Source organism: Candoia aspera, chromosome 2 (genome assembly GCF_035149785.1).
Source record: "Candoia aspera isolate rCanAsp1 chromosome 2, rCanAsp1.hap2, whole genome shotgun sequence".
Classification (NCBI taxonomy): domain Eukaryota; kingdom Metazoa; phylum Chordata; class Lepidosauria; order Squamata; family Boidae; genus Candoia; species Candoia aspera.
The window spans coordinates 250,110,505-250,124,891 of record NC_086154.1 but is presented as its reverse complement, the minus strand read 5'-3'; the positions used below and the strand labels follow the sequence as shown (position 1 = coordinate 250,124,891).

The following is a 14,387-nucleotide window of genomic DNA, read 5'->3' as shown; positions in this document are numbered from 1 at the left end:
TTTCTCCGTTTCCATGGCTGTGGGAGCAATGATTTGGCTCTTCTAGATGTCTCTCTTTCCACTGAAAAAGGACTGAGATAGGGAGAAACAACTAGAATGCTGAACATCAGTGGTCCACCGGAGAGGCTAGGCTTGCTGTGTGTAAAGTAATGCATTATGCTAATTTTATTTAATGTATAAATATCCAGAGATTCATTTTCCAGTAGCTTGACAAAGCCAAACTAAAACACTTTTTTTGGAGTGTATCTTTGAAATACAGTTAAGTATACTTGCAGGCTTAAATGTTAGAGTCAAAACCAATTCAAACTGTTTATCTGGAAATTGCTTTTTTAATGGAGACCTTGTAAATATGACAGCTCAGTATCATACCATTCCCTTGCTCTGATTGAGATGAAGAAAGTAAAATGAAGGCAATAACAACTGGGAACACAATCGGTGCACGTACCCACCGCTCAGAAAAAAAGCATCAGGGTTCTGTGAATGTTCATCACAGCGTCAGTCTTTACTGTAATTTCTTCCCTCACACTCCCCTGATATATTCAGTAGCAAAGCCAGGCAAATATTCAGAAGGCTGGCAAGGGGTGGAGGCTTTTTCACAAAACTTTATGTAGTTTTCTAGATATAACTATCTGGAGCTGGGGGGGAAGTGATGTGGATTTTAACCAGTGTTGGATTTAATCAAGTTGTCCAATTTATTGATGTTGATTTCTAGCTAATTAAGGTTATGGCGCAGTGCCTTTTGAAAAGAGGGAGATGCCTGGTAGCAAAATACAGTAGCAGGGCCTGCAGAATAGTGATTCAATCATCCCATCACTGCTCAGGCCACCTTTTGCAGCCGAAAGGGTTCCTTCCATTCTGAGTGATCTGCTGAACCTTCTCCAAATAATTGCAGTCTCAACAGAACGCTTTAACATGTATGATTGCCCTCAGATTTCTCATCTCCTACAAAGTGCCAACAAAGAGCTATATTGGGAGAACGATTCAGTATACTTGAAAAGAGCTAAAAAATGGGGAGTGTCCTGCTAGTCTTGGCACAAAGATTGATATGCTATTGCACCACTCTCCAAACACTGCAGATCATATATCCTGTCTGTGCATCATCTTGATGTCCAGTAGACATATTTGCACCTGACATAATATGGCTAAAATTATCTTTTAAATTATTTATGTATTTGTTTAAATTATTCATGATTTATTTAAATTACTAATCCCAGATGACATCTATTGAGTTGTTGACTGCTTTGTACTCCTCTTTCAACTGAAAACGTTACACCATTTAGTCCATTTTTTCTTTTATGCTTTTTGCGGTTCCAGAAATACCTGGCTTGGAATCGTTCACACCAATCCCTAAATCTAGAAGAGACCCTTCACAGGTTTACATTCCAAGCCACAGTGGGATTGACAGTTTCGAAGATTTCTGCCATTCTTCCACCCACCCATCCATCTACTCACTTTTGGCCCTTAACTCTTCCAGTCTTTTTTGTATGTATCCATTAGTTTTTGATAAACAGGAGAACTGAAGGGTTATTATTTTTTTAAAAAAATAGCCCACTAGGGAAAGGTTAACTCCACTTTTATTTGTTGGTCCTGAGCTGGATCAGACCCTCTTCCCAGCATATGCCTGCTTTGCAAAAGAAAATCAAGGAGACAAACTGAGATGCCACGCCTCTTCTAGTTTAGGTATTTTTTCTCTCCTATCCACAATTGATCATCAATATGTCTTGCCATTAAAATGTTTGTTTCATTGGAAGTTTCCTCTTCATTACCTGGAAATATCTTATCTTGAATATCCGCTGCCGAGTTTTCTCTCGGCTTTAACTAGGAATGGAACAGGTAAAGGAAGAGATTCTGCCAATGTTGAGAAAAGAGGTCATGTCTATTTCTACATTTGTATATTTGGAACCTAACTATGGATTATCATGAGAGATGGGAAGCTTTTGCCCTTCCAAATTGTACATCAGCTTGAACATAATTTAGAGACGGAAAGTTCTGATCCAAAAAATATATTGAAAGAGCCTGCAGGAGATAAATCTAATAAGAAGAATCAATACATGGTAACCCCCGCAGAACATCTGAAGCAGTAGTCAATTTTCAGGAGTTAGGCTGCTATTCACTGAGAAGAAGAGTTAAATTATAAGGTATTTTGACTTGCTGGAAGGAGGAATTTAAACCAGAGAAAAACAGGAAGGGGGGGGGACATTGAAGCTTTTCCCACCTACCATTTCCCTCTCTAAATTCTCTACCCGCCCCAAAGATGTTTCATTTGCTTGTTTTGAAAAGGGGCCATTGGGCTACTGGGTTACATCTAAATTAAGTTACCCACAGTTTGAAACTTAAGGGACACCAATGTGCAAAGTCAGCTTTCAAATGTTACCAAGCAGTGATCCAGAACTGAATCTCAGATTTCAACGTGGCTGAACTGAGTTGTTTAGTTTGGATCCAATTCATTACAATTAATTCCTCAGTATATACTTTTCTCAACTACCTCTTCATCCTACATTGCCATTACGGTATTTTGATTTCCTTCTTTTACATTTTAACTAAATAGGATTTATTCTCTATTAAAGGAGAACTTACAAAAATAAGACATTTACTTGTTTGTTGTGACCATGACACATGTCATTTCTGCTGCAGTTGTTAAGCGAGACATCATGTGACTGCAACGAGCTTACAACCTCACTTCCAACAAGGTCATTAAACAAATTGCCTGCAGTCATTAAGCGAGACATCACTTGACCGCGACTTCTGATTTTACTGCCGTCTTCTCCATTGACTCCGCTTGTTGCAAGACAGTTGTGAAGCACACAAATGGCAATCATGTGACCGCAGGACACTGCAACAATTGTAAATGCCTGTCAGTTGTGAAGTGCCCAAATGTTGATCATGTGACCGTGGGGATGTTGTGCGGGTCATAAATGCAAAGACTGATCATAAAGTTACTTTTTCAATGTTGTCGTAACTTTGAACAGCTGCTAAATGAGGCAGTCAGTAAGCAAGGACTACCTGTATTTGTAATATACCTGAAACAGCAGTTAATTAAAATTAACTGGGTATGTAGATGTCTCATCCAGTTTAAAATGCTATTCATTCTCTATTTTTTGGAGAGGATATGCACAAATGTGTCATTATGCACAATAACTTACACACACACAGAGGGAAAGAGATTGCATTCATAAATATGTTCAACTTAATTCTGAGTTAACCTATTTTCCAGATTTGTACAATATACTGAACCATAAGTTAACCAAGTGCATTGGATTTGCAAAAGGTACAAATTAGAGCAGCTTCATAATTAACCAGAAACTTTTAATTATTTGCCTTTTTTCTGAATGCATAATACATAGTCAAATAAGGAATGCCAGTTCTTAGTCTAATGAATTTTGAGTTACCTGGTACTTCACCATATGTTTGCGATGAAATTTACCAAATTCTCCAGATCACATTGCAGCCATCAAATAATGATGGTTTTCTCATGAGTTACCAAACTGGGAGATGAATTGCTTCATAGTCCCAATAGCTTCTTTCTTGAATATCAATTTTGATTTTCAGAATGGATATGGCCAGCAAAAGCATATAGTTGTCCTCAAAGCAGAAAAACTTCTTCTTCTTCTTGGCTACCTCATTTTCTGACAAGCAGCGAAAAATGGAGACCATCACACAATAGCACACCTATGGACCAGAGGTTGAGCATTTGCCCTTTGCAAGAATGTGTTTTCAGCCAGAGATCTTTTTTTCCTAACGTTTGCCTTATCTACTGTATATCTGTGGGCTATTTTAAAAGCTTCCTCTATGGATAAGGGGGAAGGGGGGATCTGCATTTCCCTTTAGTATAACTGGGCAAGTATTTCTTTGCTTTTGGCAGGTGCACAACTATGGGTATTATCTCTGTCTTATTGCATTGGTTGCCAAATTTCCTGGAGAAAATATTTTCCCACCTGTGATGCAAGAGATACCATCTGGTTCTTAATCCCTGCACACAAAGTTGGGACAGAAATTGCAGAGATAGTCCACCACCCATTCCCGTGAGTTTTTGAAACCCCAATTTAGATGATTGATGGATTGACTGATTACGTGTCATCAAGTTGTTGTTGATTCCTAGCGAACACATAGATTTTCTCCATTATGATCTGTCCCTAACCTGCTCTTTCAAGTGTCCCAACATTGCACTCATGGACTAACTGTAACTGAGTCCGTCCACCTTGCTGCTGGTCGTCCTTCTTTTCTCTTTCCTTCCACCTTTCCCAGCATTAGAGCCTTCTCAAGAAATCTATGTCTAATTAGAAAAACGAATCATGTTCAAAATTCTTGTCCAAATTCTTAAAGCTAAATGCCTTTCCTTTTCTTCCCTCCCCTCCCCTCCCCTCCTCACAAGAATTCATTTCTAAGTTTCTGATCATCCTCATTGCTCCTCCCCTCACCAGTTCTAATTTCTCTGAATCTTTCTTAAAATCTGGTGCAGACAATTTGAACACAGAATGAGTTCATGACTTGGAATCAGTACTTCTGTTCAAAGAGCCTAAAGTTATATTTACAATTTCACATTTTAGATTCAACAATTATTTCAATAACATAAAGAGTCATCCACTGGAGGGAAGGATGGTTACTTTTAAATATTTGTATGAAGCCCTGAGTGTGAGACAGACAAGAGAGAAAGTGCACTAATTATTGTTGTTATTTTTTGTCTTTATATTCTTTTAATCTAAATCTACCAGAAAACTTTTTTACTGGGTAAATTTAAACTATTATACATATATAAATAAACAAATAAGTTGATACTGTATCTTACTTTTTTAAGTTCTTCCTCAATAGAGAATAAATCCTATTTAGTTAAAATGTAAAGGAAAGGAATACAAATCTTTTAATGGCAATGTGATTATGGAAATTAAAACCGATCAATGTATTCCTGATCCATGCAACTTGTGTGACATATTGCTAAAACTAGGCATCAAAATGTGTCAAAACGCAGAGGGCTTGCCTTTGGCTATGAACACATTTTGAACAATTGTCAGAAAGGAAAAGAGATACATTTTTAACAATGCACTAACATTTTTTGTTGACTTGATTCTACATACTGCACATAAGCTTTGCAAGAGGAAATGAATGACTGTGATAAATACAAAACTAATTTTGCATACCCATCTACCCATGCTTTGCTCAGTGTAGAATGATAACATTTGTTGTATGCTTTTGTATTTAAATAGTACCCTAATTTCCAAAATGTTTAATCAAGGGAGAGAATGGCCTACATTCCACATCAGTAAAGCAAGACAACGCATGTTCACTTCGTCTTTGTACCCAGCAGTGTGCCCTGAATATAATTCGGAAGACCCCCAATGCTCTGAGGCAGATTTGGGGATATGTAAAAGGTAGAGGAAGAAATGGGAGAAGAAATCCATTCTCTCTCTCCACAACCTATAGAACTGACATCATAATAAGGCATCAAGATGTTATTCTATTCATTATCCTTGCTTAGATGGGGTTAATCAACCTGAAGCAGCATCCATAATGCACTGAATACCATTGGCGGGGGGGGGGGGGGGGAGGAGTGAAAATTCTCACAGCTTCCAGAATTTGGAATGAAAACAGCTAATGCCACCCCATCCAGAAACAGGCACCATGTTCTTCACGTGAGAAAATCAAACAGGCACTGTTAGCATAAATAAGATGTTTTATGGACCTAGTGCACGGTCAAAATTGCAGGACCCACCAATCACCCCCTGACTGGAATGGATGTGCTGGGCATCCACTTCGTAGAACTTTGGACCACAGCCACAACACAGATCAAAAGCTGGCAGTGCAGATTTAAGAAGGGAAACAACGTGTGTAGCAAAGATACTGTCAGGTTGTCCCCTCCATTCTTTTTCAGAGCAAGACGTTGTGGGTTTGTGTGCAGAAAGAGGCATGTGCTGGTGGGGGAAGGGGAGCAGAAAAATAAAAGATGCATTTAGAAAACGGGATATTGTTGGACATCAACAGACCATACGGTGGGTGTTTGCTGGAGTGTTCCCCACTATCTCTCCAAGGCTGCAGGCATAACCAAGGATGCAAGCTATAATAAGGGAGTCAGAGGGCTTCATCAATCAGAGGCAAGAATATCTGGTTATCAGTGCCAGAAACTCCACAGATGAAAAGCCCCTTCCCCTGCTTTGATAAGGGGACGGCTGTCCCAGGCCTTATCAAGACTCACCAACCACAGGGGGGAAACAAAGATTCCCACTTCATTCATGGAGCGGTGGGGGGGGGGGTCCTGAAATTCAGAGGGGGAAAGGGACTTTCCTTTAGACACAGTAAGCCACGTTTTGCGCTCAGCAATCCCTGCTTTGTAGAACTAGCCTATTGAATGAAAACAGGGGATGAGATATGAATGAAGGGCACGCAGTGGGGAGCATCATCTGTATCCTAATCAGGGAGTCTCAGGGGCCTCCAACTAGACCCCCGATGAAGAAAGGGAACTGGCAAGGAAGATGGTATCATGAAATGCAGATTGCACTCCAAATTGGTGCCTGTTCCAAATAAATTATTTTGAAATGTGGCGATTTAATAGGGCATCTCCCTGGCAAAAATAAGCCCAAAACATTAAGGGCAAGACTACCCATGAGAAGAACTACTAGAACAGACAAGAAGTGGGTTGGGACACGTGTGTTCCAAGAAGGGATGAAATTGTCTTGAGGTGAGTCAAGACTGTCGTTCTACCAGCACAACACTGTGGATCCCACCTGATAGCAGATCTCAGGAACTTCATCCAGGGAGTCCTTCCCCTTGCTAGTTCTGCCACCTGGCCATCAAGGTGGGGACACCTCTTAACGTTTTACTGCCAATCTGAAGTGTCTGGAGGTGGAAAGGAGGCTAGGCTGTCTCTTAATATGTTGCATGTTTTTAGCTATTTGTATTGTTTTATATTTGTATTGGTCTATTTGAGTGGGCAGCTGTCATAAATTTAAATACATAAATAATAATACGCTATTACTGTTCCTGCATAGAGTGGATAGTTGGGGGATACCACCTGGCACATGTTCAAAGGCACTCTTTCCATTTAGGAGGGAGCCGTCATTTGGGTTGTGACCAGGTGTACTGATTTAGGGGTCTATCTTTCCCAGGATTCCTGGTTTACAGATTATCTTGGCTTCCTCCCAGAACCCCCGCGGAGCCTCTACTGCTGCTCTCCTGGGCCAGGGCGAGGCTTCAGGCACCTCTTCCTCACCCGGATTTTGGAACCCCACTGCGGGCGCCCTCCCGCCCCTGGAGGGCCTCCTCGGAGCCCGCATAGCTTCGGCCCAGGGCTGCAAACGCGGGAGCCGGGCAGCTTTGCAGGAGAGCCATCGGCGCCGCGGCCGGACGGAAGCCCCGGGGAGGCTCCCCATCCCTTTCCTCGTCCTCCCCGTCGAGGGGGCGACTTCCTCCGCGGCCGCCGGCGGGCCTGAAAGCGTTCTCGGGAGAAAGGCTCAGAGCCAGACTGGAAGGGGGACGGCGGGCGCGGCTGGCTGGCTGGCGCGCAACGTCGAAGCCCCGGGGAGAGGAGGGCGCGCGGCGGGGAGAGCGGGGCTCGGCTGCCGCTCGCCGGGCCAGCCAGCCAGCCAGTCAGGAAGGCGGAGGCGCGCCACTCGGCCCCCAGATCCTGGCGTGCCACCCCCAGGGGCGGCGTCACGTGCCTGACCTTTGCTGACACTTCGCCCAGCCGGCGTATAAAAGCGGGTCAGCCGGTGAGACTGAGCTGCGCCGCGCTCAGACTCCGCAGGTTTGGCACCGCTGCTCGCCTCGCCCTTCCCGACCGAGCGCTCGGCGGACTCTGTCCTGCGCAAGCCCTCCGCGCCGCTCAGCCGTCCGATGGCCCGCCCGGAGACCTTCCAGCTGCTGCCGAAGCCCCGCGGGCAGCTCTTCCCGCTCCTGGCTCTCCTCGCAGTCGCGCTGCTCTTGCAAGGGCGCGGCGGCCGCGCGGCTTCTTTGCAGGGCGTCGAGGGAGCGCCCGCGATGGCCAAGATCTACCCGCGAGGCAGCCACTGGGCAGTGGGTGAGTGAGGGTCCTCCAGCGCCCTGGCTGGGCTTCCCCGGGAGGCTCACTCGGCCAGGAACGCGCGAAGCAGGCACTGGTTTCCAAAAGGCAGGGCTCTGCCCCGAGGCCCTTACAGCTTTCATTTCGGCAGAGGGCGAGGAAGGCAGTGCGGGCATCTTGGAGAACTAGGTTTGGACGCAGGAAAGGATTGCTTTCCAGACCTGGAGATGCCTCCAGGATTTTCCCCCAGCCAACACCTGGTTGGGAAAAACTAGTTGGGATGCCAGACTATGGAAGCTTGCCATATCTGTCCCCAATCTTCGAAAAGTGGGCTATTCCCACCCACCAGTCACTTACCTTGGAGAGCATCCATGCCATCCATGCCAGGCTTTCCATTTCCTTCCAATCACACCCCGTCCGCCACCAGCCTTCCCATTCTCTGTGGTATGTCTGAAAAACTCCACATTCATGCCTCCCCCTCCCCAGTGTCCCAATTTTCCTTTAAATCCCAAGGGAAGATGTCATGGAGCAGCTCGTTCCCTTGGGCTTTTTAAAGTTTGGGCACCTAGGGAGGCATCCAAGGAATAAAAGATGCATCACAGAAAGCCACAACAGGAAACAGGCAGGATGCACATCAGAAGAGTATCAGCGGTGGCACCCTCTGTTGTCTCCGATGATAAAATTCATTCAAAAATGTAAAATAAATGAGCTGTGTTTGGACTGCAGTGGACAGAATTCCTGGAGATCGGGAAGCCAATTCATCACTAAAATATTCGCGCTTTCCAATTGCTAATTTAAATTTGTTTGTGATTAAAGTGTTTTATGGAAGGGCAATAGATTGGGAAAAAAAGAAAAGTAAGGAAGAAAATTCAAGGAAAAGGAGCTAGAAGGTAGAGACAGAGATATTCCATTCTCTAAGCATTGTCAGGACTAACACTTCTCTTTCTCCCTCTTCTGCATGAAGAGCAGAAATTTACCCCTAGGAATTTACTTTGTCAGCAAATGTAACTAAGATTAGAAGCATCATTTGTCTATATTAAAGCAAAGATCACAAACATATTTTCCATGAAAATAAATTTCCTATCAAGAAAAGGTGAATTCTATGGCAGTCATAATCAAAAGAATGTTGCCTGTTATTCATAATAATTTTATTCCTGGTCTGCTTGTCATGGAAAGTGCCAGGGAGCTGTGTAGAGCATGCAAGCCCCTATTTTGGCTGCTGAGATTTAACTAAGCATCACCCCATATCCATATAGGTGTATATGAGAGCTAGAAAGTTGTTTTTTCTCACTAAAAGGAAAGTGGGGTTATTGCCAAAGAGATGACTGTGTCCGCCACTGTATTTGACTTTTGCACAGAAGAGCAGAATAGAGAACACATCATGGGAACTTCAGCCATTCTGCTTGCTTGAATTGTTCCAAGCCAACCAACTTGGATGCCACGGTCTCCAGATCCAGGCAGTCCCTGTTGCCAAAAGAGACACAGATGTTCCCATTGACACTAATTTCATGGCACGTTCTTTCCTCTTGCAGGTCATTTCATGGGGAAAAAGAGCACTGGAGATTTTCCTTATATATATGAAGAACGTCAAGAGATGCCCTTCTCTTTGCTGCCAAATGATGTCAAGCATCTGGGCAGTTATTTGCAGCAGGATGAATCCTTCAAGGAGTTGCTCAAGCACATGGAGGAGAATGAAGATCAAAGCACTCAGGTTCTCCGGGAAGAACTGCCTTTTTCTGCCAAGAATGTTTGGGGGGCAGAGGAAAGCAGCAGCTTCAAAGACGTAAGTGGAGCTTTCACGACCCCAGTAGTCTTTGGCCTGCATTCTAGTCATTTAATGCTACCCAATGCTCTTCTGTTCCATTTGCTTGCTGTGAAAATGTGTGCCAAGCAGAAACATTCTCTTTTTTTCCCCCTGCCAGTCCTCATTCAGATTGATGAACATTTGCTTTAGAAATCCTTTCTTAGGAGAAAAAGATTTCAGAAAAATCCTCGTGGGAGGAGTGACACAGGAAGAGTGTCCTGTTCCTGCCCTTAGTAGTGAGGCAACCAAGACTTCCAAATGTCCTTGATGATGTTACTGCACTGATGCACTGATGATGTTCCCTAGTTGGGTAATGAAACATCTGCAAGCAAACAGCCAAACTCAGAGAGCACCACGGACTCCATAGTCCTTCCTTTCATTGGGCTGCCCTCATTGGCTTCTCACATGCCAGTGAAATTCCAGAGAGGGCATCAGAAGGGATTCCTCTTGTTGAACATACTCATTCCATATTAGAGAGAGAGAAGGTTGAAACGGGTTTCTCCTGAAATCTCAGACATTTATTCTCTAGCCATTTACTCAATAGATTGGAATTGTGTGATGTGGCTGCTGCTTTGGGCTCTTTCTAAAGCAGGACTAGATTGAGAGGAAGGGAATGGTGGGAAGGGGAAGTTGATTTTGGCTAAATATTAGGAGAATCTTAATGCCTGATTGAGGCTCGATCCCCTTTCACTGGAAATGGTAAGTAGAAGCTCGCTCAGTGTTTCTCAACCTTAGCAACTTTAAGGTGGGTGGACTTCAACTCCCAGAAGTCCCCAGCCAGCATGGGGAATTCTGGGAGTTGAAGTCCACCCACCTTAAAGTTGCTAAGGTTGAGAAACACTGAGCTAGATAGAGCCTGCACTAAGTATGGGGCTGAACTATATGAATTTTAAGATCCTTTTTCACTTTAGGATACTGAAATTATTGAAGAGAAGAGAAACAATGATGGTATTGAACAATTATATCCTCTCACCATTGTCTGAGGGTCATCTCTGTAGTTATCCAAGAGCAGTCTCTTCTTCCAGTACTATCCCCCATTGCTCAGATGATACTAGCAAGTCCATTTAGAGCAATGTTTATAATAGCTGCAATCTACATGGATGCACCCGCCTGGATTTTTCCAAATTTTTGTTTAGGTAGGTGTTCTGGTGCAAAGTGGGGGATGGTGAACTTTTGGTTTTCACAGTGGGACTCAAATAACTTTGCAGTTGTTGACAAGCAATTAGGTTTCCAAATATCAAATTTGTTTGTAAATAAAAGAAAAAAACAACTTGGGGGTTGGGTCCGAGAGAGAACTCTCTCAAGGGGAAGCTGTGGAAATCCAGCATCATCTCCAGGGTATCATGGTGTGTTCCAGCCTGAGATCCTTTGAACCGGAGACACATAGGAGGACCAGTCTTCCCCAGTTAGTTCCATCCAGATATGTTCCACCCCCACAAAGCACAGTTTTTAAAAACTTCTAATATTTGAAATTTGTATTAGAATTCCATTTTAAAGAGGTGCTTCATGAAGCTACACCACGCCTTTTCCTAAGAGGACTGTAGTGGCTGATGCAGGCACATGCAATGGAGTCACTGAGGCACCGTTGCAACACTGAAAGGAAAAAAGCCCCTTGAAACCACATTGTGCAGTGTGCAGTGTGCATGTATTAATTGACAGAACAGTGGTGATAACCTCTGATGTCGGTGGCTCATTGGAAAAGGATTAGATCAGGCTTCTGCAAGAGATGTGTCATAAACCTTAGGGACATTCTGTTAGGTAGTGTGGACAGGATTCAGCAAGGAGGGGAAAACTCTTTGATTCAATATAAGGCAGGCCTTGTGTATTTTTATTAACTCTTTCTGTTCCACATACATGAACACATCTGCTTTTCCTTCTAATAGCAATTTTCTAACTTTGCTCTAGGATTTCTTTGACATTCATTGGAAGTTCCTGTGTGTGAAAAATGGTTTTCTCAGGCCACACGCTGGGCCTCTGATGAGGTCTTCATATTTTGTTAACTGCCCTGAGAATCTTTCTTATATTATGAAATACTATTTTGAAATCTAGGAAGTCATTCTGGATAAGTGCTAGGGGAATGGATTGAAAAACCATGGCCCTATTTTTATATATAAGCCAATTGTTATTTGTGGTGGGGTGTATGTAAAGATACATAAATAAGTATGAGACGTTGTAGGAGGAGAGCTGTGTTAGTCTGTCGTATCCAAAAATCAGGAGTCTGGGAGCGCTTCTTCAGACTAACAGATTTTATTGAGGGCATGAGCTTTTTGTGAGCTATGTTTTAATAAAATTTGTTAGCATGAAAAGGTGCTCCCAGACTTCTTCTGATTTATAAACACATCAGTGTTTCTCAACCTTAGCAACTTTTAGATGTGTGGACTTCAACTCCCAGAATTCCCCAGCCAGCTTTGCCGCATTGAAGTCCACACATCTTAAAGTTGCTAAGGTTGAGAAACACTGACATACATCAACCTCTCCAGGGCTGTTCTTCCACTTGCAGAAAGCTCCTTTTTATTAATTTATTTCTCCAGTTTGTTCCATGACAAAAGCAGTCCATGACCAGAATGGGGGAAGGAGGGTGAGGAGTTAGAGATGATATTTGCTGCTAATGACAGCATCACGTCAGCTGAAAGGGAACTACTTACCTCCCCACTTTCTTCTAGCTTTGAGGAGATGTTCTGAGGAAGAGGAACACCTGGCCAGCATTGCTGGGATGGAAAAGCAGCAACTCGCAAACACATCATTGGGAAAGGGGAGACTTGTGGTATCTTCAGGCATCCTGCACATCCTGGGATACTATGTATATTAGGTGGGGGAGAGGGGTATTCCTAACCCTGCAACCAGTGAGACCCGAGGGTCAAAAAGATTGCTCATCCTTGAGTTCAAAATCACAATGATCTCAGTAAATTTGCTCATCAGCAATCAGTTCCTTGCCAGTGTTTAAGCAGAGGGCTGCAGCTGAACTGCGCAGCAGATGCTGGGGACAGCAGTAAGTGTGTCCAGTGCCTGTCTCCCTGGGGGACAGGGTTGTGCACGTCCTAAGCCTCCTCAACTAGCTTGCTGTTTTGGGTGTAAAGAAGATGCTTTCCACTGGTAGATGTTGCTAGGAGCTACATCACTCAGCTTCACTGCAAAGGGTGGGGAGGACATCCTGTCTTGTCTTGTTTACCTGATCATCTGATGAACACAAACTTGGTCTTCGGAGTCCCTCCTTTTGTGGCTGAGAGCTGTTTACAATCCTCAGGCTGCAAGGTTGCCCACCCCACATTAAAGAGTGAAATAGCATGCTTTTATGTAGAGGAAGGCCCATTGCAAACACCCATAAGTATGAAGCCCAAGCTATTTTAGACAAGATTGTGCTCCAAACATTCTTCTTTTTCTCTCTTTTATCAGATGATGGAACTCCTGCTGCAAGTAATGGATAAAAAGGAAAGCACTCCAAGTTGAAATGACTGCCATCCAGCACTGAAGACATGGAATAATGTCCTTAAGAGACTATTGTTTCATAAGCATTTTATTGTACATGATAACTAAACAATTATCTTTTCTGTTAAAACAAGATTTCCCCCCTTCAGTGTAAAAGAACCTGTTTACTTGTTCTCCTAACAATGGCTACACTTTTCAGTGGCTTTTTTCCCTTCCAAGCAGCATTTTTCTCCCTTGAATTGCTTTGTTGTACATAATTGTCAATGAAGGGTCTTCCAATTCTCTGACAATACTTTGCCATTTCTCTCTTCAATCGCTGCATCTTTTATCTTGCAATCATCTAGCATTTCAACATCCACAATAAATAAGTATATATATTTAAAAAAAAGGTTGGCACTTTTATTGATCTTGAAGTACATGACACAGCCAACTGGTTGAAATGAAATCAGTCTTGGTGCATTCAGCACACTGGGGCTTAAGTTCCATGATGGAAGAAATATGGCCTCAGATTTGAAAAATAACAGCATGTAAAACAGTAGAAAATGTTGATCCTTGATTCACATCTGTATATTGATAGCCTGGGGATGGGGAGCATCCAGTTCTAAGTCTATTCCATGCCAACCCATCTGTTTCACCAGACGTAAGTGCAGATTCTCCCCTTCCTTGTAATTGGCAATAGACTCAATTAAAGCTGCTGCAATTATGTCTTTTGCCTGGCATCCTGTCTCAAAGGCAAAAGTCATGGGGCAGGCAAGCCAGGGGGTCCTTCAATTATCTACCTCAAGAAGAAGACACTTGGAAGTGTTTTGGTGTTTTGAAGTAGCCCCTTCCTGGGAAGTGGGTGATGGCACTGGGAAAAAGAGCCCTGAGGACTGGCCTCCCCCAAATTCTATCTGGGATGATCTTGGGAAGGATCTGATCTTGACTTTGCGATGTAGATGATGGATGGCTTGCATGTTCCTTGGAGACAGAACGATGAACAAGATGGATTATTAATCAGATCTCACTTGGTAGTGGTGATCTCAAACCATTCTCTAATGGTGCTCTGAAGTGGAGGATAACAGTGATGGCAATGGATGCAAATCAGGGCCATTGAAAAATGAGAGGGAGGGATCAATCTGCTGATGAGAAATTTACAAGTGTGTGCTCCAGGTTTTTTTTTTTAAT

The 14,387-nt window shown here is 43.3% G+C and overlaps 1 protein-coding gene across 1 annotated transcript; it reads left to right on the top strand.

Moving 5' to 3' along the window:
- The first annotated feature begins 7,315 nt into the window (after positions 1–7,315).
- GRP (gastrin releasing peptide) lies at positions 7,316–13,574 on the top strand. The gene is made up of 3 exons (XM_063291138.1): positions 7,316–8,008; positions 9,523–9,773; positions 13,188–13,574. Exons 1-3 carry the CDS (start codon positions 7,825–7,827, stop codon positions 13,239–13,241), a joined length of 489 nt encoding a protein of 162 aa, XP_063147208.1. The 5' UTR covers positions 7,316–7,824; the 3' UTR covers positions 13,242–13,574.
- The last annotated feature ends 813 nt before the right edge of the window (positions 13,575–14,387 follow it).

What these genes read in the sequence shown, in the direction of transcription:
- GRP (XM_063291138.1), top strand. Translation starts at nt 7,825, where the DNA reads ATGGCCCGCCCGGAGACCTTCCAGCTGCTGCCGAAGCCCCGCGGGCAG. An exon ending in AGGCAGCCACTGGGCAGTGG is followed by an intron (nt 8,009 to 9,522) that starts GTGAGTGAGGGT and finishes TTCCTCTTGCAG; the next exon opens with GTCATTTCATGGGGAAAAAG. An exon ending in AAAGCAGCAGCTTCAAAGAC is followed by an intron (nt 9,774 to 13,187) that starts GTAAGTGGAGCT and finishes CTCTTTTATCAG; the next exon opens with ATGATGGAACTCCTGCTGCA.